Consider the following 27719-nt stretch of genomic DNA (forward strand, 5'->3'; position numbering starts at 1 on the left):
AAAGCTTAAACATGATCAACATGACCAATAATTTGTCCACTAGGTGATAAAATCTTTGGCTATGACCAAATAAATAAATTGCAAAATTGGCTCCAATTTCATTTGACTTCCTTTTGATGGCAAATGACAATAAGAGGGATAAAGGGTGCTAAAAATTATACAGTTCTTAGACCATTAGAGACATTAATTTCAAGATATGAGATTTTCCCCCTGATTGCCTAAATAATACAATATAGTAGGTACTGAACCATTTTTGTTCTTTTTTTTTTAAAACCCTTACCTTCCGTCTTGGATTCAATACTGTATATTGGCTCCAAGGCAGAAGAGTGGTAAGGGTAGGCAATGGGGGGTAAGTGACTTGCCCAGGGTCACATAGCTGGGAAGTGTCTGAGGCCAGATTTGAATCTAGGACCTCCCGTCTCTAGGCCTGGCTCTCAATCCACTGAGCTACACAGCTGCCCCACCATTTTTATTCTTACCAAAACTGAAACCAAAAGACATGAAGAAACTCCAATTCATTGATTCCATGATTGTTTATTATATGAGTACTGTATATAACATGCTATTCTAGGAATTGAGGATACAAAGATTTTTTAAAAAACAAGCATATTTGCTTATATTCTGGAGAATATAACAATATGAAAAAATCATTTCATTTAGTTAAACCAAGATAGCTTCTAGCTTACTCTTCAATAGTTGGAATAATGGAATTGACAAAATTGGTTTCATGACATGCCTAAAGGCAACATGAAAGATTTTTTTGAAGGGTTCTTGGTCTTATCACTTTGCTGTGCTTCTAATAAGTAGGAGCAAGGGGATTATAATGAAGATATTTTCAGATAACTGACCAGTGTCCATTGTAGAGATTCAGCAGTAAAGATATCTCATGATAAGCTTGACAAACGTCTTCAAACCGAGTCAAAACATACCTCGATTTTTGATGCCCCTCCAAAAAAAGTTGGAAAGCATAGTTCAAGATTAAGAAATGAAAATCAAAAACACAGAAATCTTACACCTAGGATCATAAATACTTTATTTAAGAAAATTGTTGGAAAGCCATACTTAGCAAAATCAAACATCACTAAAAATAATATTGACTCTTTTTAAGAAAATGGCTTATTACCTATTTAGGTGTCATTTCAGAATTAGCAATGTTTGATCAAATCAAAACTGATATCAGAATAGAATAAAAGATAAGGATGATCATCAGACAGCCAACACAACCTATTTAAATTATCTATGGCCTATAAAATGTGGGGAATAGGTAAAATAGGTAAAAAAGGAATAGGTAAAAGCAAAGGCACTGGTTTTATTATTACTATGTCTTTCAAAGGAATTGGTTTTTATTATTACTATTTCTTAGAGAAGTTCAGTCAATATAAAGCAATCACTATAATCAGGAGGCCAAAAGAACCCAGAAAAATCTTTTGGCCAATAAAAATATGATATAATTGCCAGGCAGAGAGAAATAACAGTTAAGGGAAACATGAATTTTGGACATAAGATTATTTACAAAATATTCCAGAATAAGATGATAAAAGATCATAAGCAGAGTAATCTCATGAAACATCAAAAACCATTTGGAAAGGAAAATGGATGTGAAACAATTTAGCCAGATTATACCAATAGCATTTGTACATAAAATTGGAAAGAGGAAAACAGACAGATGTGAAATGAGAGAGATTTGTTAGTGTTTCTGTAGGAATTTATCCTCTTCTTCAATGACAGTTGAATCACAACATTTGGATGTCTCAATACACAATATAATAATTTGGAAATGGATTATAATAAAATGAAGTAAGGAAAAATTGCTGTACCAGATTGAATAAATACAGAAGAAATCTGTGCTGGAGGCTATCCAATTTGAAAAGCAATAAAAAATGAATTTTCAAGATATAACAGGAGAAATTCCAAAAGAATGGAGAGTGTCATGAATGATAATAATACATAATAAGATATCTTAAAAGATATTCAGTAACTGTGGATTCATGTGCATAATTTCTCATCTCTGGAAAATATGAGAATTTTATATAGCTGTAGGCCTAGCTATTTCTATATTTATCCATTCATGCATATACATATTGAGAGTATTTTTCAAGAAACTATGAGAAAGGAAGAGGTAGACTTTTTGCAGGTGACTATAACAGAATAGATCTTAGTCACAAAACTGACTGAAAAGTTTAGAAAACACTAAGACACAATCTGCTTTAGAAAGTTGTCGACAAAACTCTGCCCATACTCTTGTAGAACATATACATTATTAATTTTTTTAAAAATACTGACTCATTGGAAGATTTATTCGGCTTCAAGTTTTCTCTGGCAAGGTGTCCTCTATGCATGTGTTAGTATCATAACATTTTTTGATAAATATAACTAAAGAGATTGGTTATTCAATGGTCCTCTTATTGCCAATATTGTAAGGAGTAAAATGTGTACCCTTTAAACCACAGTCAAGCCCAGTCTCCAAATGGAAAAGAGTCCACTATAGATTTTGTTTAGTAGTTACCTTTGTTTTTAAATGGTTTATTGCTATTTTTCGCATCTTTACACTTATTTCTCAGTAAGCTCCTTTCCCCCCATTTGAAAACTTAACACAATGACTGTGACTGAAGTACTTAAGTACATTTAATCATAAGTTCATCTGTAACCAAGATTAGATAGTGTCTATAATCTGAACTATGATGCATTTTGGTTTTGTATTCCATTATATCATTTAAGTCAGATGTATTTCTCTTTGGGTTTCTAGATCAGTTCTTCCAAGTCTTGCAATGTTTCTCTGAATTTCTCATAATTCATAGCTACAGCAACAGTATGTGAATTTACTCTATGTGCTCTTGTTTGGGGAGAACTTTGTGCTAATAACATCAAACGTTGATTTGCAGCTATATGGGCAAGCCAATAAGTAATCCATTTTAGAATTCAGACATACTTCACAAGGTCAAAACAGAGTTGAACATGAGGAGAATGAGTTGAATTGCTTTTAGGAAATTAGATAGAGCATTTAGAGATCACAAATCCTGCCTCCAAAGTACATCTTTGTACTGTGATTCCAGGTAGAACTTTAAACCTATAAATCATATCAGAAGAATCAAAATAATAGGTGATCCAAAGGGCAATTGAAAGATGTTTGATGGTTTTAAGTGGATTCTAGGATATATAGGTATTAATGACATAACCAAGAAATAAAAATAACATAATCAAAGACATTTATATCTGGAAAAGGTGGACTGTTCATGTAATAAGAATAAGAGATGGCAACACATAAGCTGACATGTTGCCGTGGTATTCATGAAATATTAAAATATCCAGAGGTAGGTTTCTAGTGTATTGTGTAGTCTTCTAGAAGGATCTAGATAGGAAGCACATAGAATGAGAAAATATGGATGATTTTAGCTTCATTGATGAAGTATATCCACTGATGAGATCACAGACGCATTGAATATTGGAATTTAAGAAAATCGAATGACAGATAAATGAAATCTACAGATAATGGGAGCATCATCCTGACCAATAGTTTCAATTCCCACGTCGTCAAACTTGTTACCAGACATACAAATAAGATAGAAAGTGTTTTAACATTCCACCTTTTGTTTTTCTCAATAACCTTCTGATAGAAATGAGAAAAGAAAGAAAACAGTCTGGGAAATTGGACCTTCACAAGACTCACAATTTCCTATAATAATAATAATAACATTGTTATTATTATTATTTATCTACATCCAACAATAAACTTGTCTTTCTTTTACTATATTATAAGCTCCTTTTGGGTAGGGACATATGTCCTGTTTCTTTGTCTCTCCCCCAGGACCAAACATGGTACATTACATTTGGTGAATGCTTAAATAATAAGTGTTTATTGAATGGATAAAGCCAGTGGCTCCAAAGTTTTCAACAAAAATTAAAAGGCTAAATAAATTCAATTGAGCTTTCTTATCATTTAAGTTTATTCAAGTGAATAACTTCCGTCTTTTAAAGTATTGGAGGAAAAAAAGTATTGTCAAAACTAAACCTTCCTTGTTGTGATAAGAAGCACCTTTTGGCCAGACATATAAGGATCCAGGGCCTCATAAAGCAAATTTGATAAAATGTTCTCTCCTATCATGGATTTGGGAAGTTCATTATTTTAAATCATGAAAGCTTCTAGAATGATTATTGAAATGTCTGTTTAAAAAAATTAAAAATGAAAGGCCATCTCTAAAATACCAGTTTTTATTTCTCGCCCAAACAACACATTGGAATGTTTTAAAGCCTTTCTTTTATCAACATATTTTTCACAGTGCATATCCTGGCATGGCAGTATAGAAAGCACATATATTGCCGTTTCCTAATGTTATGAGCATGCTAAAGAAAGAAAGGACCCCTTTTGGAGACCTGTCAAACTGATAAGAAGATTTATGTTTGCTTGTTTGTTTTTCCTGCCTTCAGTACTGTTTGTTTTGCTTTATTTTTAGACGACTCAACACATTGAACAAGTGCGCCTCAATGAAACTTGATGTGAACTTACAAAGGAAAAAGGTAGGAAATCAGCAACAAAATAATGGCTATAATAATGGAAATGCCATGCTTCTATAATTTTGAACCAAATGAACTCACCATTTTAATGGGAGAGAGACAACATTCTGAAGTTTGTAGAATGTATTCTTTTTTTTTCCAAAATTGCATCTTGTAATTTACCTGTGACCTACAACAAATGTCATTTTCTTGTCATTATTTTCAAAGATTTGCATAGAGATATATAATACTTTAAAACAACTATATTGTTTATGTCTTTACAGGCTGGGTCATTAATTTCTAGTTACGTAGAAATCCATATATTTATCTTTCTTTATCATACAAGAAATTTCCAGTTTAAAAAATTTCAATTTTAAAATTTTTTAATTTTTAATTTTAATTTCAGGTTTTTAAATTTAAAACAACTTCAGCTTATTTATTTTTTTTTATTTTTCAGAGAAAGGGAAAATGTAATTTGTACCTTAACTAAAAAGCATGGATTTCACATTCTAGGGTTAGGGTAGGAATGTGTATGAGTATATATATATATATATATATGTATATATATATATATACATATATATATATATAGTTATGCATACACACACACATACACACACATATGAAAATAGATTATTTCAGAATCAGTCTTGAGTAACTGAAACTTTAAGATAAACTTAAACATAACTTTCTGTTCTAAAAAAGCACAATTGGGTAGATTTTGGTATAGCTCACCTCAAAAACCACAATTTGGGGCCTCACAATTTGAAGGAAAATAAGCAAAAAAAAAGAGGGGGGGAATAGCCAAAAGAAAATTAGAAATTGAGCGGTTTATCCAGTCAAAATAGCAGAGAAGAATATGAAAATAAACCTCACAACAGCTGCCTTGTTGAATATTCAATCCTCTTGAGCAATATATGTGCACACTATTTGAGGCATAAAGGTCAAATTTTGCTCTGAATACACACATGGTTCTTATTGGAGCCAAGAGGAGCCACACCATGGTACCTGAAATGTGGGTACCCAAAATGTTCACATACTTCCATAATGTACAAGCGTGCTTCTGACATGTATATGTATATATGGATAATGACCTATTGCTTGTTTTAGATAGCTACATGTTTCAAGAGAAAATAACAAAATCAACAGTATCATTCCTCTTTGCCAAATAAAATATTTTTTTCTTTTTAATTATTACTAGCTTCTGAAAATTATGCCCATAAAATACTTTTGACATCACCACTAGATTATTCACACAGCAGCCTTACATCATTTTAACTATGTTAATGCCCTTCCATAAACTTAATTTAATGTGCAGAATTTCTATGTTGGATTTTCCTATCTAATTTAATAACCTATCAAAAACTATTAGTCATTGCTTAACCACAGCTGTCACAAGGACAGCTTCCTTCTCAAATTGTGAGGTTGAGGGGAAGGGTCTTGGTTTTCAAGTTAGCCATTGTGACTTAATCTCCACCTACTCACAAATTCCAACAATAGCCAGTATTCATGGCTATGATACTAGAAAACAACTAAGAATACATTCCTGTTTTACACTATGAGTTCAAGTGATCTAAACCTCTCTACAGATACTTACTGGCGCTAAATGCAAAACTACAAATTAGCACTAAGTAGAGGATGAACGATTAAAAACTAAAATAGAAATCAGAGACCATTACACCTTACTTGACTGAAATTTCAAATGATTTCAATTGAAAATGAGACATAAACAAACAAACAAAAACCAGCGGCATTTCTATATACTCTAGTTATAGCTCCATGAAAAGTCAGGCGAGAAAGATCTGGTTAAAAAAATGCAAAACACACAAACCAAACTGAAATTAATGCAGAAGCCATAAACTCCTTTCTCTAGTTTGTGGAAGTCCAGGTTGGCTTAAACCTATGGAGAGAAGTTCTATCTTGGACATAATCACCCCGATCATTGAGAGCTCAGGAATGCTTGAATTTCCATAGGCCTCCAGATCTCCTAAAATTCCATAGAAACCTGCAACCTGGAAAAGTGACTGCTTTCTTAAGGCTTAAATATCAGAAAAGTGTAACTTTTCCAAGTGGCACAGCTAAGGTTTTTTGGTTTCTTTTTAAAAAGAGGTAGGTGTTTTCTGCCACCTGAAATGCAAAATGAATCAGTATGATATAATGGTTAGAGAACAGTCTCAGAACCAAGATCTTGGTTCATTTTCTGAATGACCAATGACCCTGAACAAGTTGATTAACCTCTCAGTTTTTGAGGCAACTCAACTTTGAGTTGTTAAAGAAGGTTATTGAGAAGATCTCTAGCCCAGTGAAATCTCAGGTCCACCCTCTTTGCCCATCTCTATTAAAAATGAAATATTCGGGGGCAGCTGGGTAGCTCAGTGGAGTGAGAGTCAGGCCTAGAGGCGGGAGGTCCTAAGTTCAAACCCAGCCTCAGCCACTTCCCAGCTGTGTGACCCTGGGCAGGTCACTTGACCCCCATTGCCCACCCTTACCAATCTTCCACCTATGAGACAATACACCGAAGTACAAGGGTTTAAAAAAAATGAAATATTGATCTCTGAAGATGAATGGCTTAGCCTTTAACTTCACTGCCCTGTGGGGCCATTTTTTTGAATTATTTGATTTTTGTTCTAATTAGCACATTATTGATGATTGAACAAAGGGCTATGTGATGACTCCACTGAGACTAACTGTGATTCTTCAAGCAGATATTGTTAATATGTTTTTGCCTCTGTTTGCCCTCTGATTCTTCATCAGAGAACTATAATTCATGCACACATGCACACATACACCCATCCACATATACCTTAATAACCATTTTGCAGTAGAAAATAGAGTGAGGATCTCCCTATTGCCCCAGAGAAATTCTTTGTAGTTGGAAAAGTTAATGGTTCTTAACTGTGCATCTACTGAGATTCTTAACCTTCTTTAAGGACCTTGTCTCAGAATGATGTTTTAATGCATAAAATGAAATATGTGGTAGTACAGAGAAAGCATTATATTAAAATTAAGTTTATAGACCCACCCCCCACCCCCAATTTAAGAATTTTGATCTAGAGGCCAAAAATATATTTTCTTCAAAGTTAATCAATGATAATAATCTCATCCTTCCAGACCTCTAAAACTCTCATCCAATATAGAATCCAATATAGAATATAGAAAGGATGCCTTCACTCATTTTTCATATTATTTGGGGGGGCAATTCAGCTTATTTTTTTCTGTTAGCTTTTTAGTGCCAGTTCCACAGATAAATCCCTCTATAACTGGACTCTCAGCTTTTTGCAGTTCCAAATTCATAAGGATCCTATGAGGGATGGAAAACAATGTCAAGTGTTTCTCATCAATACTCATAGGATTTACAGTGCATTCATGATAACCTCCAAGAACATCTATATTTTATAATACTTATGTTATGTTGTTCCAGGCTAGACTCTTAAGTCAGAGATTGATGGCTATACCAAAATACTATATGTGAGAGTGGAAAAAAGAATATATATTGGTGTTATACCTCAGTTTTTCTACTTGAAACCATGGTGTAACCATTCTCCTCCATGTCTTTATAACCTAGTCCTCTACAAACAAGAGGGAAGTGCTTCATCCTTATCCTAGGAGGATGTAGCCATCACATAACATCTGAGAGATGTTTAACCCAAAAACAGGGACCAAAGTTACTAATTCTTTAGGTTAATATGACAAATGGTCTCTAAAGTGAAAGAGGATAGAACAGTTAAATCTATGTGTCACACAGCAGCAGGCAGTATCTTGGTCCTTTTATTAAGAGGAATAACAGCTGCTGCCACAGAAACCATGACCCAGGGTAGTTCTCTTCTACTCATGCACACCCCCGCATCTCCCACCAAAGGAGATCTCTTCCGGTAGCCCTCAGTGGGAAAGCTCAAATGAGTGAGTTTTATTCAACCACTCCCATGGGGTAAAGAATATTACAGACTTGGGCTTGTGTCCCTGGAGTCTTAGCTCATTTGAATACTCAAGTGGGATTTGGTGGCTTCTGAAATATTAATAGGTACCTTGTTTTCTCTGTTTTCTTTAGATGGGTCACAGTGAACCAAAATACAGCAATATTTCTCTGCAGCAACTTCTTTCTTAATAGCTATTTCCCCCCATATTCTTGTCTTTTGACTTAAATGTGCCGACTCTGCAAAAGGCGGGCTTCCAATTTATATCTCTGTGTCCAATAGCTCAGTATAACTCAATAAAAAAAAATACTCATTTATCCAGTGTATCTTCAAGACCTACACCTCATTTTCTAGCATCAGCAACATGATTCGCTAGTTTTTTTAAGCAGCATTAAATTTTGCTCTATTTTTTAAATCTCAATTTTTTTAAGTTCTCTTCCCTTATCCTTTAAAAATATTTATTGGGGTTCCCTCCCCTGGGGCTTTTTTCTAAATGTTCATCAGAAGACCTAGTGGTCTTACTATAAATTTTGATGTACAGTGATGTCTTTATTTGAACAAATTCCCTGGGAACAAAGCTCCTTTATATGAAGGCAGTCACATTTTTTTTTAAATCTTCATAAATCATGCAAAGCAGAGAGGCCTGCATCTGCAGCTGCAAGGACAGAAATATCCACACAAACAGCTTCAATTTGCCCCTGCTTAGTTGAAGGTAAAGAGGGCCCACCAGAGGAAAGATTTTAATATCAACTAAAATGTTCTTCAGAGTCTTCAGAATAGGAGTACTTTTTAAACACACACACACACACACACACACACACACACACACACACACACACAAAATTTCATTAAATATTTTCCAATTATAAAAAAACTTTAGCAATCATTTTTTGAAACTTTGAATTCCAAATTCTCCCCTTTCCTGCCTCTAACCACTTTTTGAGAAAGCAAGCAATTTGATTTTGATTATACATATGAGGTCATGCAAAACTTTTCCAATTTAGCCATGTTGTAAAATAAAACAAAATAAAATGAAACAATAAAAATAAAGTAAGTGTCACTCTACATTTAGCATTTATCAGTTCTCTAGTTCTCTGGAGGTAGATAGCATTTTCTGTTGTGGGTGGTTTGTGAATTATATTGAATCATTGACTTGATCAGAGTAACTAAATCTTTTGCAGTTAATCATTGTTACAGCATTGTTGTTACTTTGTACAATGTTCTGGTTGTGCTTACTTTCTTTTGCATGAGTTCATTAGGAGTCTTTTCCAGGTTTTTCTGAAATCATACCCCCTCACATTTCTTATAGCATAATATTCCATCACAATCTGATACCCTTCAATTTCCAATTCTTTGCCACCACAAAAAGAGCAGCTACAAATATTTTTGTACAAATAAATCCTTTTCTTTTTCCTTTGATCTTCTTGGGATATGGACCTGGTGGTGGTATTGCCTGGAGCAAATGGTAAACTCCATTTTATAGCCTTTAAGGCACAGTTCCAAATTGTTCTTCAGAATGGTTGGACTAGTTCATAACTCTAGTAATAGTGCATTAGTGTCCCAATTTTTCCATATTCCCTCCAGCATGTCACTTTCCTTTTATATAGCATGTTAGCCAATCTGGTAGGCATGAGGTGGTGTCTTAGAGTTTTTCTAACCAGCATTTCTCTAGTCAATAGTGATTTAGAGAATCTTTTCATGAGACTATTGATAACTTTGATTTCTTCTAAAAACTGCTTGTCCCTATCCTTTGACAATTTATCAACTGGGTAATGGCTCTTATTTTTATAAATTTGGCTTAGTTTCCTTTATATTAAGAAGTGAGGCATTTTTTAGAGAAACTTGCTACAAAATTTCCCCCTAGTTTCCTGTTTTCCTTCAAAGTTTGACAACGTTGACTTTGTGCAAAATCTTTTGAATTTCATGTAATCCAAATTAACCATTTTACTTTCCATAACCCCCTATAATCTCTTTTTTGAACATAAACCCTTTCCTTATCCATAGATGTGATGGATACTCGCTGCTTTTTTTTTAAACCTTTACCTTCCATCTCAGAATCAATACTAAGTACTGATTCAAAGGAAGAAGAACAAAAAGAAGGGCTAGGCAGCTGGGGTTAAATGACTTGTCCAGGGTCACACCATAGGAAGTGTCTGAAGTCATATTTGAACCCAAGACCTCCTATCTTTAGACCTGGCTTTCTATTCTCTGAGCCACCTAGCTACTTCTTTCTAATTTACTTGTGATATCACCTTTTTTTTTTATTTTTTTTTTAAACCCTTAACTTTTGTGTATTGACTTATAGGTGGAAGAGTGGTAAGGGTAGGCAATGGGGGTCAAGTGACTTGCCCAGGGTCACACAGCTGGGAAGTGTATGAGGCCGGATTTGAACCTAGGACCTCCAGTCTCTAGGCCTGGCTCTCAATCCATTGAGCTACCCAGCTGCCCCTTTTTTTTATCTTTTTTTTTTTTATCTTTTTTTTAATTTACTTGTGATATCACCTTTTATGTCTAAATCATGTATTCATTTTGATCTTTTCTTGGTATATATTATGAGATATTAGTCTATGCCTAGTTTCTGCCAAACTGTGTTCTAGTTTTCCCAGCAATTTTTGTCAAAAGTTGAGTCCTTACCCCAAAGTCTTGGATCTTTGGGTTTAACAAACACTAGATTACTTAAGTCATTTAGTGCAGTCTTTATGGAACTAATCTATTCCACTGAACCACTAACCTATTTCTTAACCTATAGCAGATTGCTTTCATGGTTACCAGTTTGTAATATAATTTGGAATCTGGTACTGCTAGCTTGCTTTCCTTATTATTTTTTAATCAGTTCTCTTGATATTCTTGACCTTTTGTTCTTTGGATGAATTTTGTTACTATTTTTTCTAGCTCTATAAAATAATTCTTCAGTAGTTTGATTGGTATGACACTGAATAAGTAAGTTAACATAGGTAGAATTGTCATTTTGATTTTATTGATTCAGCCTACCCATAAGCAATTTTTATTTCTCCAGTTGTTTAGATCTGTCCTTATTTGTTTAAGTGTTTTGTAATTGTTTTATATAATGCCCGGATTCGTCTTGGCAGGTAGACTCCAAAGTATTTTATAGTGTCAGCAGTTATTTTAAATGGAATTACATTCCATCTCTTCCCACTGGGTTTTGTGGATAGTTTATAAAAATGCTGATGATTTGTGTGGGTTCATTTTATATACTGCAATTTTGCCAAAATTATTAATTGTTTCAAGTAATTTTTTAGTTGATTCTCTAAGGTTCTCTAAGTATCATATCATCTGCAAAGAGAGTGATAGTTTTGTTGCCTCATTGCCCGTTTTTATGCCTACATTTTCTTTTTCTTGTCTCATAATAGCTAGCCGGCATTTCTAGTACAATGTTGAGTATTAGTGGTGATAATTGACATATTTGCTTTACTCCTGATCTTATTGGGAAGACTTTAAGATTATCCTCATCACAATTTGCTCTTGGTTTTAGATAGATAACTACTCATTATTTTGAGAAAGGCTCCATAGAGTTTTGGTGGTTTTTTTTTTTTAACTCATACCTTCCATCTTAAAATCAATACTGTATATTTCTTCAAAAACAGAAGTATGATAAAAATTAGGCAACAAGGCTTCAGTGATTTGCCCAGGGTCATCCAGCTAAGAAAAGTCTGAGGACAGACTTGAACCTAAGACCTTCTGTCTCTAGGACTGGTTTTCAATCCACTGAGCCACCTAGTTGCCCCTTCCATAGTGTTCTTAATAGGAATGAGAAGAGCTTCTTAACCTTGGTTCTTTGAACTTTTAAAATATTCTGGTCACTATTTCCATATAATTGATTGCCTTTGTAATCACATATATTTTATTTTATTCTTGTAAAAATATTATTCTTGATGGAATCTATAGTCTTCACCAAACTGTCACTGGGGAGTCTATGAAAAAAACAAAGAGTTAAGCAGCTCTTCTAGCCTCTTCTTTGGTTACTTTTTTCCTCTTCATCCCTGTCGAGTCCTTCTGCTCCTTATAATGGGAAATCTGGTGGTAAGCATTTGTATCTATTGCCTGAACCTCTGTTGAGACTCATTTGCACTAAAGTGACACTTCAATAAAGAACTTCTGATTTTAAACCTTAAAGAAGTAATTCTAAATTTGAAGTAAAAAATGCATTAAAAAAGACTGGGCTTGTGGCATCTAATTGCAATGGTTTTTGCATTGGGCAAAAGTCACAACCAGCACCATCTCTTTAGTTCCTGTTTCCTCTAGTCTCCTTTCCTACCTCCCCTAACCTCAGCTCCAACCATTAGTTACCTGATAACTACCCCCAAGGCTCTCAGAAACAGTTTTTAGGTTTTATGGAACATTTGATATTATTTTAATTGGTTATGTCCTATAACCTCTTCTTTCCCCTCCTCCTCCTGGATTTTCAGTCATATCTCAGTGTCTACTCTATTAGTGAGTTTCTGGTAAGTAGGTTGTTAGAAAGCATCCTCCGCATCAGTGAAGGTATTGCTGTACTGTTCTTCCTCTTAAGTCTTCTGTCAGAAAGCAAGCTCATTATGAGTTAGCAAAGTTGTATGGCAACCAGAAGAGCTAATGTGCATATCAGGCTGCATTTTCTAGAAGTATAATGTCCAGAGCAAAGAAAGTGATAGTTCTACTTTACCTAGCTGTTTGATAGGCAAGTCACTTAAACCCAATTGCCTAGTCCTTCCGGATCTTCTGTCTTAGATTTGCTGTTTAGTATCAATTCTAAGGTCGAGAGTAAGGATTTTTTAAGAAATTAAAACAGAGTATTGAAAAATAACTTTTGGTTTGAGTTTAATTTAATTTTGTTTTGTTTTTAGTTTAATTTTAATAAAAATATAGATGACTACTTTGTCTTTAGGCTTGAGATACAGTAAACATCATACATATGCTTCACTTCCTTACTTTTGGGCTACTTGATAGGTATTTTTAAAATTCTTTGCTGTGACACTGAAACAAAAAATAATGATTTATGATGGGTCATTGTGATGTAACATAGATAGAGAACTGACCCCAGAATGGATAAGCCATAGGTTTAAGTCTCATTTCTGAAGCTGATTGAATGTGTGATCCTAGGCAAGTGACTTAGCTTTTCAGGACCCCAAGCAATCCAAGATTGCAAATTGCAAAATAGTTATTGATCTCAATTGGAAGTTTATGATAACAATAGTAATAATATTAGTAGTAGGAGCAGCAGCAGCTTCATATAGTGCATTATAATTACACAATGCTTTTATAGAATCTCAGTGTTGAACCATCAAATCCAGCCTGTAACTTAGCAACAATCTCCTCTTCAGAACTTGCTTCCTTGGAGGCTCAGCTCAAGTCTCACCTACTACAACAAGGTTTTCCCAGACATCCTTGATGTTAGTGTCTTCCCCCTGAGACTAATCCCAATTTGCCATTTATAAGTCTTGTACATTTACAGTTGTTTTTATACTTTCTCCTCCATTATACTGTGAGCTCTGGGATAGGCACAATGGTGTTTTGCCTTTATATCCCTAGCACTTACCTCAGTGCTTTTTTATTGACTGGCATGCAGTAACTTAATAAATGCTGATTGACTGTCTCCAACAACGGTTCATTAAACCTTCACTTTTGAAAACTTCTAGTTAGAGAGGAAGCCCTTTACCTCCTTAGACAACCCATCCTTCCTTGTTAGAATTGTTTTTTTTCTTTACATAGAGCCTAATTCTGTTTTTCTGTGGCCTCTACCACCTAGTGAAAATCTTCAAACATTTGAAGGCAGTTATGATCGATCCCCTTTCACCCCTGCCCCACCAAGTCTTTTCTTTTCCATATTAAACATGTACATTTTCTTCAGTCTATCCTCCTGTATTATGAACAGGCAACCTTTTGTCATCCTGTTGTCATTTAAGCATCTGAGAGGCTTTCACAACAAATTTTCTTTGCTTGGCCTTGGAAAACAGAAATAAGAACCAGAGATAAAAATTATAGGATATATTTGGGCTAGTGTTTTCCTTCTCTCACCCTTTTAATTTCTCTTCTCTAAGTAAAGCATCTTAGTTTCTTCAGTCTTGATATGGCACAAACTTGGAGCCTTTCTTCACTGTTCTACTTTCTCACCTTGAGATGATCTAGTAAATAATCTCTTATTAATTAAATTGTGCTTAAGATGTGTTGCTAAGAACTAAGCACAGTATTCTGTTAAGTGTTTGGCAAAGTCTAGCAATAGAATTACCTTCCTAAGTCAGGACACTATTACTATTTCAATTCTGCCATAGTTTGCTTCCATTCCTTGACAGCTTCATCACACTGCAAATCATGCAAATATTATGACAGGACTTATAGGTGAGGAAAATAATGCTCAGGTAAGTTGATTACTACTAGTAATTACAATGATTAAGCTAGTAAGGAGAAGTGCCAAATCTCAAATCTAGGTCTTTCAAACTCGAAGCACCATGTACTTTGCATTACATTATCTTGCTCCAAAGGCTTAGATGCCCAGAAATGAACACCCCATTAACTAGATTAACGTCATCATAATGTACTAAGCTGATTCCCTCTTTGACTTCTAAAGATATAATCTGGCATAGGCAAACCATATCAAAAAATATAGCTTATTCAGAGTAATTGAAGAAACACTAAACAAGTAAATGTAAAAATAATAAGTATTAATAAACATAGGTTTTATGGAGTTGGGGAAAGGGTTAAACAGTAAAGATGGTGTTCTTGGAGTTTTATATTTAGACAATGAGGCTAGGAAAAAACTACCACCTCTTTTCAGTCAATCATGGAAGGCATTATAGAGGCAATGTTTTTAGAACCAAAGTGTATAATAGAAGGAAGGGAGAGATGGGCTCAGGAAATGAGGGCAAGGTAAGATATCTTGGGAAGACAAAAGGTAGAGATGAAGGAAGGGATGAAAGGAGGACAAAAACAGGACTACTATGAATGGATAAAAGGAACAGTGAATTTTAATTTGCTTTGGAAAGCCAGGGGGGATGGATAAGTGAATGAGTGAAAACTGAGGAAGTGAGATAATCCTTCTGAGGATCAAAAGCTTCTATTTTTCAATAGACTGCACATTTCAAGAGGAAGAGAATTGTAGAGTTTTGAAACTGGATGGTAGCTATAAGGCTACCATGTGTCACCTTCTCATTATATAATGAGAAAATTGAGCTTTAGAGAGTTAATTGCACGGCTGGTTAGTTACAAAATTGGAACTAGAAACCCAGGTTTTATGACTCCCACTTCATCATACTTTTCCCTGCACCCCAAATAATGTCATTCTCCAAATACTCTATCTCACCATCATGTTTTTCAGAGTGATGACTCAGATGAAGAAGATCTATGTATCAGTAACAAATGGACTTTTCAAAGGACGAGCAGGAGATGGTCTCGAGTGGACGACATCCACACGTTGTTCCCCCAGGCCAACAGGCATGGATCATCCGGGGACATCAGAATGAAAACCACGACAAGCAGTGAGAGTGTCCTCACTGACCTGAGTGAACCTGAGGTCTCTTCCATCCACAGCGAAAGCAGCGGAGGGAGTGACAACAGGAGCCAGACTGGCATTAACAGTACTAGCCGAGAGGCATTCGACTGTTCAGGACAGTACTGTGGGGAGACCCCAGTCATGCTGGACTCCACTTTAGTCAGCAGCAGCTTCTTACAGAACTCCAAAGACATTGCCAATTATACTTTTCACCCAAAGAATGAGAAACCAACACGAACTAGAGCCAAATCTTTCTTAAAACGCATGGAGACCCTAAGACCTAGAGGGACTCCTGGCAAAATAAAAGGATCAGTAAGGACAGGTGGCTTGGTAATAAGTGGACCTGTTCTCCAGCAGGAGCCAGAATCTCTAAAGACCATGCACTGTGTGCCATTAGCAAATGGGGATTTCTCAAATATTCCCCAAGAATCAGTCAAGAAAGGACTTCCATTTTCTGCCAAGTCCAGCAGCGACAGCAGTCAATCAGAAAATAGCAGTAGTGGTGTGAGTACCCCCTGCTTGAAGGATCGCAAGTGCCATGAAGCCAACAAACGAGGGGGGATGTACCTGGAAGACCTAGATGTTCTGACAGGAACAGAACTGCAGGAAGTCATAGACCAAAACCATAAAAATGATTTCCACTCCCAGGAGAACCTGGTGGTCCATATCCCCAAAGACCACAAACCAGGGACTTTCCCCAAGGCACTTTCTATCGAAAGCCTCTCACCGACAGATAATAGCAATGGGGTGAACTGGAGGACGGGCAGCATCTCTCTGGGCAGGCAGCAGTGCTCTAGTACAAAAGAACCGAGGCTTATGGCTTCTTGTCACAGAGAGAGTAGAGTTAGTATTTATGACAATGTCCCTGGATCACACTTGTATGCCAGCACTGGAGATCTTTTGGACTTAGAGAAAGATGACCTCTTCCCCCATTTAGATGACATTCTGCAACATGTTAATGGACTCCAAGAGGTAGTGGACCACTGGTCGAAGAATGTCTTACCTGAACTTCAAACAGATGATGCATTAGTTGGGGAACCTGGCTTGTCACCCTTTCCATCATCTCCCAACCAGATTACATTAGATTTTGAAGGGAACTCTGTTTCTGATGGTCGTACAACACCTAGTGATATGGAAAGGGATGGGACCTCCCTTAATGACTCGGAAGCAACTGGAGTCAGAGAAAGGAGGGATTCTGGTGTTGGAGCATCACTCACCAGGCCTAACAGGTTGGTAGTAACAGTGATTCTATTGTCTTTCTTCTCCACTCATTATAGGGAAACTATGTCAACAGAAGTATATCATTCACTAAAAAAAGTACACTGTTTGAACCTAAGTTCAATTCATATTATCTTGAATGTTATTTTTATTTATTTATGTTTATATAGTTATATATATTTACATTTATATTTTATATATATTTATATGTATAAAACAAAATTTTATAAATATAATTATGTATTATTTTTATATTTATAAAATTTTATTTTAAAAATTATAGCTATATTTATTTCTACCGTATAAGTTTAGCTAGGATGTTTTATTATGATTTAAATTTTTTAAATTTAATCAAAAGGAGAATCTCTGATCTAATAGGATTATCCTTTGTAAATTTGGTTTTGGTTTGAAACAACATAGTGTCGACTTACAACACAAATACCACTTCACAAAGAAATATGACAGTGGAGATTATCCGGTACAAATTCTTTCAAAAAGGAAAATTAACGCTATGCAGACTACTATTTGTGTGTGGCAGATCAAGGAAATATCTCTGGAGTTCATTGAAATACATTATGATTACTGTGAACATATTTAATTTATATTTGTCACCTCTCCCGAGCCCCAAATGAATTTTATATGAAAAGTTAGAGTTGATAGAAATGCCCAGTGATTTCAAATAGAAATATAAAGTATCATTGAAAATAGCATAGAAAACAATGCATACCTACTCTATGACCTCCAAATATTTTAAGAATTGCTTGTTTTTTAAACTCTCTTTGGAACACAAAAGAAGATGGAATTCTTATTTCCTTATTTTATATGGTTAATAATAATAACAATAATAATAGATGGCATTTTTATAGTACACTATGGTTTTCTGTTCTGAAAGGCTAGACTAGCAGTGCCACCTTTTCTACAGTCTACTGAGTATGATCCAGGGAGCATTGCTTTGCTAACAGCAACTTTACAAATCTCATTTTATCCTCACAACAACCCTAGGAAGTAGCAACCATCATTGTCCAAATTTTGCAGATCAGGAAACTGAGGCAGGCAGATTAAGTTATTTGCCCAAAGTCATACAAGTTAGTGCATGTTGAGAATGGATTTGGACTCATCTATCCCCAACTCCAAATCTAGTGTTCTATCCACTGCACCACTTTGGTTTTCTTGGTTCTGCACATATATTTTTCCCTTTATCAGATACTTATAAATCACCACCATCGTCATCATCATGTATTTTTGAATAATATTGTTTCTCTGGTCTTCTGGTAAAGGAGGTTACGATGGAATAGTTTCCAGATCTCCCATCAGCCAACTCACTCCATAACATCTCCACAAATCAGTAATCAGACAGCTGGCCAGTTGAATCTCCTCCAGCGATTCTCGCTCCTTCGCCTCACTGCCATCATGGAGAAGTATTCCATGTCAAATAAACATGGCTGGACATGGTAAGGAACATATATTTACCTAAGAATAAATTGTTTATTCTAGACTAAAGCAGCTTAAGGTAGTCGAAAAGCCTTGATCTCTTTATTTTCTGTGTTCTGAAAAGCCAGCCTATCAGCGCGACCTTTTCTATAGTTTACTGAGTATGATCCATTGAGCCTTGCTTTGCTATCTGCAGCTCCACACATCATTATGGGCAGTCACAGCTTGCAGATACTCTAGATTCTAGTAAGCATTGCTTTATTTATACTCCTCATTTGGTTTCCAGGCTCTAGGAAAGGGTAGGGGGAAAAGATGAGTAAAGGATGATTAATTATAAACAGAGGAATTAAAAATAAACTTGCCATAAAATTAGTCTGGCAGTTTGAAAAAGAACATCTGTCGCCTGTACCTCATAAGTGTGTAGCTTATTGGAAGAGCTCAAAACTTACTCCATTTATTGAATTCGAACAGCATCTAATCCTGTTTTTTTTTAAATTCTATTTTTGTTTCATTGGCAAATACAAACAATAACATACAATAACCTTATGCCTAAGGAACTGGCAAATAATGTAGTTTGGGACTTGACTCTGGACCAATTTTGGGTGGTTTAGAGAATATGAGATATGAGGAATGTAAGGAATCTATTCTGTATGGATTGAAATGTGTTAAATCTTGTTGATACCATCATAGTTGACTCCAAAAAGAATTTAGAAAAATAAGAAATATAGTCATTTTTATAGTAAGAATTCTGTATACTCCGAATTAAAGTTTTGTTCATTGTAATTAGCTATTCAGTAAATTATTCACTTATATGCTATAAACTATACATTTCCTTCCTTTCTTTTGAAAGCTAATCTGGAAGTTAAAGAAAAGGAATGCCACCTTTCTATTATTTTCTTAAAGATAGACATATCCCCTTTTTCCTCACCAGTATAGTTCATTTTTCAAATATTTTCCTTCCTTCAGATCATGACCACCCACTTTAAGGCTGCCAACTCTCTTATCCTTGAAAACAGGGTTTATAGCTATATCCTATTAAGATGATATTTTCTATTCTATTTAGTTGCTTCATAGTCCTTAAAAACCTCATATGATGTTCATTAAGAATGGAAAACTTAAGTTCTATTTGTGTTTGATGAGCTTCTTTAAAAAAAAAAAAAAGAAAGAAAAGACCAATCTTTTGCTCTTTCAAAAGCAGCCTCCCTTCCGAGGAGCCTGTATAACCTGGTTCATGTGAATTCTAGGTCAGTGCCAAAGTTCATGAAGAGGATGAAAGTCCCTGACTATAAAGACAAGAATGTCTTTGGTGTTCCACTGATCGTTCATGTCCAGAGAACAGGACAGCCTCTGCCTCAGAGCATTCAGCAAGCCCTGAGATATCTGCGTAGCAACTGCCTCGATCAGGTAAATGGTCTTTTCACTTTAAGCCAGAATGCGAGTGACTTCTTTAAAGAGTCCAGACTGCCTCCTGTCATGGAACAGAGACCTAGATAGAAGGAGTGTAGAAAAAGACTGGGCACTCTCTTTCTTCGTAAAATATTTACTCAACCCAAACCAACTGACTGCCAAGCAATTCGAGGAAGATTTATCATTCAAATTTTGAGTGAAACTCTGGCAATAATCATGGGGAGCGGTGGGGAACTGTCATCTTAAAGCGGGAAATTCTTTACTATTTTTGTGTTGTGAACCCTTTAGTGGTCTGGTGGAAGCCTATAAAATAAGCTCTCCATTATAAGGAAATTTTAGACCAAGAATAAAATTATTTATATCCAAAAATAAACCTAGAGGGCAGCAGTGGTGCAGTAGATTAAAGTCCTCAGACACTTAGTAACTAGGTGACCCTGGGCAGCTCAGTTAAACCCATTGGCCTCCATTTCCTCATCTGTCAAATAAACTGGAGAGGAAAATGGCAAACCTCTCCAGTATCTCTGCCAAGAAAACCTCTGATGGGGTCACAAAGAGTCAGAGACAACCAAAACTACCAAACAAAGGAAAATATGAAAGCAGTGTCATCTATACCAAATGCCACTTTTTATCCAACCAACCACAGAGTCAATAGAGGGAAAAAAAGTAAATGTTTGTATGGACAATGTCAAAATAATGCTTAGTGCACTGTAAACCCAATTCTCCCCTCTCAAGCAAAAGGCATGGGTATGTTTTGAGATGGTGGAGACAAAAATCTTTAGAAATCCCTCCCCCCTGGCTTAAAATAATATTTTAAATGCATAAAAATACATAATATTTTGGAGGAATCCAATTATATAAAAATAAAATTATCAAAAGATATAGTTTTGGGGGCAGCTGGGTAGCTCAGTGGATTGAGAGTCAAGCCTAGAGACGGGAGGTCCTGGGTTCAAATCCGGCCTCAGACACTCCCCAGCTGTGTGACCCTGAGCAAGTCACTTGACCCCCATTGCCCACCCTTACCACTCTTCCACCTAGGAGACAATACACAGAAGTTAAGGGTTTAAAAAAAAGATATAGTTTTAAAAACTAAGTTTTTAGGCCTCAGAATTTAAAAACCCTACATTAAAGATCTGCTGCAGATGACTCCAAATTGGGTTAATTTGAAACTAGAAGTTCTTTAGGCTCTGTATTGCTTTTTTTCTTTGGGGCCCCTGCTCATTGACTCTACATTTTCTCATATATTCCTTTTATCCCTTGTTTTGTTCTTGTTTTAAGATTTAGATCATACATCTCTCTTTATCTCTTTTCCTTTTTTGGAGCAATATCATTGTAATGAAACCTTGATCAAAAATATATTTGTTTACAATAAAAAATAAACCTACATAAGAAAAATATGAAAGTAACGCCAGCTACACCACAGGCCACTTATTTATCAAACCCAAAATAGTCAATATAGAAAAAAGTGAGCTATGCTTTCATAGACAATGTCAAAAATAGAGCCTTGATCATTGTGTTACTACTACTAATGAGCCCATTTCTCCCCTTTCAAGCCAAATTCCTGAGTGTATTTTGAAATAGTGGGGAGGAGAGCCTTCAAAATGCCTCCCCACAAGCCTATGTCCCTTCTGGTTTTCACACCATGGAGTCATAGCCAGCTTTATGTCCCATTCCCCATTAAGAGTATGGAAAGTTCTGAAGACAACCAATGACCCTTCAGTTCTAGGAAGGGAAAGCAGAGAGCTACTTGGGACAATTACATATATGTCTATTCTCTCAGATCAAGGAAGATGACATATGAAAGCATTTTGCAAACCTTGAAAATCCTATATAAACATGAAGTATTAATATTAAAATTACAAATAACTTTTGACTAGATAACAAAGAGATGTTCCACAATCTGGTAAATTTTCATGCATAATCATAATAATAATTGGCATTTTTAAAGTGCTTTAAAGTTTGCAGAATATTTTCCATATATTATCTCATTTACTTTTCACAAACAACCTTGCAAAGTAGGTGCTATTATCAGTCTCCTTTTACAGATGAGGAAACTGGGACAAGGAGAGATTTAGCGACCTCACATTGACAGTAAAAATCTGAGACAGGATTCAAATCCAGGTCTCCCTGATTCCAAGTCTAGCCCTCTATCTATTCTAATTCTGTCTACCTGCCTTTTAAGTTCCTGACTGGCAGTATCTGGTCTTCCTTTCTGTGAGAATTTATTTTTCATATACTGTATTAATTCTTGTATGGTAGGGAGAATTACTATGTATTTCTGTCTCTGGAATCTGGGTCAGAGATACCATCCAGCCTGCTGCTTTTTGCATTTTCTTTGTCTTTAGGAATCCCCAGGAATGTCTTCCTTTTAACAGAATTTGGTTAATAAGTAAAGGAGACTAGGGTACTTTTCCTGTGTTCCATAGGTAGGGATAGGGAGGGTGGATAGGTGGGTGGACCACCTCTTAATTAGCTCTTCACCAGTTATAGACGTCTTGGGATGTTCAAAGGAAAAGGCCAAATAATGGGCTTCTAAAATTCTGTTTACTAAGCTCTACCTGACCCAGCTCAGTTTGTCCCTGGTCATGAGAAACATCTATGGAGACTTGTATCACTTTATCAGGTAGGATGCTGACCTAACCAATAAACCTGATATAATCAATAAACTTACATTCTTACCCCCAAATCAGTCTCTTAACATAACTTTAATTGAAACATTTCCCTCAAAAGAGAATGTGAAAGGAACATATACATGAGAATTTAAGTTCCTTGAGGTAGGGACAGTCTGTTGAATTTTTATCCCCTGTGCCTCACTTTTCAGGCATTTAATAAAAAAATTTTAACCCTCATTTTCTGTCTTAGAAGTCATACTAACTATTGGCTCCAAGGCAGAAGAGTGGTAAGGGCTAAGCAGTGGAGGTTAATTAAGTGTCTTGCCCACGATCACACAGCTAGGAAATGTCTGAGACCAGAATTGAACCCAGAATCTCCCATCTCCTAGCCCAGGCAAGCCCCCAAGATGCCTCAATAAATGCTTTTTTATTCCTTAGGGCATAGAGGAGTATCTGGGCTTCCCAAATAGACTTTGACATGTTTTTCTCCATCTCTACCCCTATGTAAAAATAAGTATCTCCAAACCCTCTTTATCAAGTGGTAGTTTCTGGGGAGTAAAGGTAATTCAGAATATATAGAGAGTCTCTGCCTCTGTTCCATTAGTGTCTTCCTCAGCACCTATGCAGAGGGCTGAAGTCTTGTACATCTTACATGGTTCGTAGGACTATTTCTATGTTGTTTGTCTCAAACTTACAGCCCACTTGGAGGCACAAGCAGCCCAGTTTTCATCTACTACAAATGTTTGATTCCTGTCCAAGCATTAACTTTGGTTGTCAATGATTTTTACTTTCTGCTACAAATGAGACTGGGTCCAAGCTTTACAGGAAGTTTTCTGGCATGGACATTTCCCTTGCTGTGAAACCTTAACTTGTTGCTCTCATTTCATGAACATATTTCTTCCCATTTGATACCCTTAACACTCTTATTAGTCTAAAAAGCATGTACACAGTCCTATACAATTTTTATGTACCTAAGGACATTGAGTCTCAATATCAATATTTATATCAGTAACCAACCACTTAGTTCTTCCACATCTCAAACTTTCCATCAGACCAATCTTCTTGGGTGATATGCCACTTCACGGAGATACTGCCAACCGTGGATTTGTTTTGTCCTACTTGTAAATGGAGATGATTGGCAAAGAATAATATTAGTCCTTCTGATGTTCAGTAGACCTGTGCCAACTGATTAGACCAACCACTCTGCTTTCCTCTCTTCAGAACACCATCACAAAAGATCTTAAATTGTTTAGGGTGTTGCCATCACAACCCTATCACTTATTTTTAGAATGTCCTCATGAATGATTTCTTTGAAGAGATAATCTTCACATTCATGTCTGTACTTTGTAGATATCACCATGGTGCTGAAATTCTCCCTCTTCTCTTCTAGAACAGAAAGATAAAGTTGAAGATACCTGTAAATGTAACTTTTTGCTTACCCTTTCTACCAAAAAAAAGGGACAAAACCTCTAATAACACTAACATTTTTACATGACTTATTTCATGTATAAATGTTAGCATATTTGTACATGATTTACCTCATGTATAAATGTTAGTGTTATTAGAGGGTTTTTTGATTATTATCTAATATTATTAGAGGAGTTGATTTCCTTGCTCAACATTATTATCCTCTTAGTGAGCTGTAAAACTCTCTATGCATCCCTTTTAATGTTGGTCTTCATTACCTACCATTTGACATTTCAACCCTCTTAGAGATCAGAAGACAAATCTGTACCCTTATCCCAGATCTGTGTTGTCATAAGATTGATGATTTCGTTTCTATAGGCAACTCCCAGATGAGGAAATTCCTTTACCAATCCAATTTGGTAATTTCCAACCAATCCAAGTTGGTCATTTCTCTTCAATTTGAGTCTTAGTTTCCTAGTCTATCCATGGAAAGAACTCCCCAAGGCCACCCCACCAGCATGTACCAGAGGTAGGGTTTAAACTTGGGTCTTCTTGGGTCCCCACTCCCCCAGGGCCAACTTTTGATCCATTCCTATAAGATAGATGCTCTTATTGTCTCTTTTTGTAGTTGAAGAAATTGAGCGAGGTTGCCCAGGGTCCCACAGCTGAGTATCTGAGGTGGGATTCACACTCAGGAGTGACCTCAGGTCTAACATTATCAATGATGCCAAGCTACCATCTATAAAGAGAGAAAGAGGTCTGGGTTTTAGCGGAAAGAAATGGTATGGACTAGAGAATATTAACCAAAATGAGTAGAAAGGGGAACAAAACAGGAAACAGAGGTACAAATGAGAAGAGATGAAACAAAGAAAAGGACCAAAGTGATGTAAATCAAAAAGAAATGCCTTTTCTAGTCATTGAAAACAAAGAACATAAGAAGGGTGGGGGGGAAGGAAAAGTAAAATAGAACAGAATTCATCTTTCCAATAACAGCAACTCCTTTAAATTGAGGAGAATGGTTCTTGCTCAGAACTTTGGACCCTAGCCCCAAATAACATGGATAGACCAAAAGGTAGCCCACACTCCTGGGCTCTGAATGACCCAGAGATGCTTGCATGGCTAATCATGTCTGCTGACAGCTCCTACCCCTGCCACTATATAAACCTCTTTCAAGGCTTTGCTATAGGTTTTTACTGAGTCTTCTTAGCAGTTGGCAAGCGCGGTCCACCATAACAAGCATTTATTTTAAATACTTGAGTATCCAACTGTGGAACCCTGAAGTAGTGCCAAAATTACCACCTCATCTACTCACTAATGCTGAGTAGCTGATGTGTGATAAAGTATAACATCCATTTTGGGCCCTTACAGCTGGCTGTAGATGAAATGAAGAAATCTAGCCTTCAATTATGAACCATTTGTATTCAGACTTAGCACTGGGTAAGAAGCATCTCTGCCTTTCTTTGTTGGCCGAGCCCTCATTTCAGTCCTAAATCAACTGTGCATTGAAGAGTAGATTAGACTCTGCTCGTGGCAAAAATGAAGCCACTAAAACTGTGGACTAAACCTACCACATAATAGTTTGTGTGGAACCTGTCTCTCTCCCAAGAAAGCTAACCTTTCTTTATTCACTAAGATCATTTCTAAGAAGGGGAAATGGAAGTCCTGATAAACATCATTAAACACCCAAGAGGATTAGCATAAACAGGATGCCATGGAGGAGATTTAATATTATTTAGATCAAATTTGAATTCTAATGCAGGACTGTGTGTTCAACCTATCATTCTAATGGAGTTGTAAGTCTTAAATGCATAATTCTGTTGCCAAAGACATTTTGTCCTCAGGACTGAGGGTTCTTTGCCTTTCTGGCTGCCCCACATCTCACAGTCCCCTATCTCTTAGATACAATGAATGATGCCCCAGAGCCTCACTATTTCAATGGCACCTTGAATCCTCTCTCTAAAAGCCTTGTTTGTGTAGAAAGGACAAAAGAGGAAGGAAGGGAGAATTGAACCCAAAGGGGAAGGGAGGAGGAACTTCACTCAATTCTTTTGTCTCCTCATGAAATGCTCTTTATCCAGGAATGTCAACGTGTAGCAGAAATGAATTCATCTATCTCCAAATATTTTTTTTTTGCATTTTGCTATAGCTTACCACCCTGGTTTCCCAGTTATAGAATCTGAGTCACATTAAGGGTAGGCTGACTACCTAAGGTCTCATAACAATTGAAGGACTAGGCTGAAAAGTGCTATATTCCAAAGAGATTCCAGTTCCTCTTGTGCTACTTTTAACTAATGCCAGAGCAATCTTCACTTGTTCATCAGATTAGGGTGTGTCCCTTGTCTGTTATAAGAGGAACTTGTGTTTACTAAAGAGTGAATTCTCTGCCTTTTTTTCCCAGTGTGTTAGGCATGAATAGGTCTCTCTAGAATATCAGCCAGGCCAGGCTTATTTTCATCTCTTTCCTGTGTGACAAGGAGCCTTCATCAGGCTTCTGATCCATAAACAAAAAGAGTAGTCAGGGGGGCACTTGGCAGTTATTAGGCCCAATAAATGAAATGTTGTTCTTCCCTCATTGAGCTAGCCCTCAACGTGGGTCAATGTCATTGGCACCGTCCCTGGGCTTGTTCCAGTTTTATCTCAAATGGAACCACTTTCCTTCTGGAAAGCTGAGACTGAGTCACCTGCTTAAGAAGAAGGGAACAAGTATTTATTAAGTACCTGCTCTAGGCCAGGCACTGTTAAGTGCTTTAAAAATTATCTCATTTAACTAAGAGCAATACAATGATCTTGTACAATTCTGACAAAGATTGCTCTCCATCTTCAGAGAAAGAACCCTTGGAGTAGGAATAAAGAAGAAAGCATATGATTTATTACTTATTATTTAATAATTTAATTAATAATTAATTATTTGTTATGTTTATTTGGATATATTTGTTGGGGTTGGTTTTATAAGATTATTCACTTAAAAAAGGAATAATATGAAAATAGGTTTTGTGTGGTAATACATATATAAACCAGATTGAATTGCTTGTCATCTCTGGGATGGGGGAAGGAAGAAGAGAGGGAGACAATATGGATAATATAACTTCAGAAAACTTATGTGGAAATTTGTTATGACAAATAAATGAATACAAATTTTTAAGTGTATATATATCTTTTAACCTATTTAAAAGTGAAAAACCTGCCCATATTGGCTAGCTATGTGTTCTGTCACTTGTGCCTCGGGATGAAGCTGAAGAAGCTAGAGGCCTACCTCTGTGGGGTTAGGATGGAGGGTTCCCTTGGAAGCAGCAATATTTAGAATGTTCTCTTCAAAGCTACCATCATTTTTCATTTGAAAAATAATTTAAGTGCTAAACACATCCTAGTTTTATTAAAATGTTAGAAACAGCCAGTGTTTTTAGGGACTTTCCCAGAGAAGCAATGCATTCTGACAACAGAGGGCATATTGATACTTGCCTTTTACTCAAGTTAAAAAAAAAAAAAAGCTTCATTTTATCCTCCATTCCACTGTGTGTAAATGTTTCTCAACCTTTATTCCACTAAAAAAACTGTTATCTTTAAAAAAGAAAAAAATTCCCAAGGCTGTTGAACTTCATCTAGATCTTAAGACCACCTATTTTTTTAAGCCACTTAGAAAAAAGGCCCTCGAGTATATATAAAATCAGGAGAAATGAACAAAACCCCCAATATTCCATACATCCCTATAGGATATTATCTCTCTCTGTGTGTGTTTTATATTTATTTATTTGCTTA

General features: G+C 36.0%; 1 protein-coding gene across 4 annotated transcripts in view; it reads left to right on the forward strand.

Moving 5' to 3' along the window:
* The window catches only part of STARD13 (StAR related lipid transfer domain containing 13), a 603909-nt gene that overhangs the window by 548691 nt on the left and 27499 nt on the right, over positions 1–27719 (forward strand). For 3 of the 4 annotated variants that reach the window (XM_044668262.1, XM_044668266.1, XM_044668265.1), the window contains 4 exons: positions 4452–4515; positions 15718–17120; positions 18387–18560; positions 19785–19944. In XM_044668262.1, coding sequence (XP_044524197.1) covers positions 4452–4515; positions 15718–17120; positions 18387–18560; positions 19785–19944 — 1801 coding nt within the window. The remainder of the gene's footprint in view (positions 1–4451; positions 4516–15717; positions 17121–18386; positions 18561–19784; positions 19945–27719) is intronic. The other variant, XM_044668267.1, reaches the window with a different exon arrangement.

Source organism: Gracilinanus agilis, chromosome 3 (assembly GCF_016433145.1).
Source record: "Gracilinanus agilis isolate LMUSP501 chromosome 3, AgileGrace, whole genome shotgun sequence".
Classification (NCBI taxonomy): domain Eukaryota; kingdom Metazoa; phylum Chordata; class Mammalia; order Didelphimorphia; family Didelphidae; genus Gracilinanus; species Gracilinanus agilis.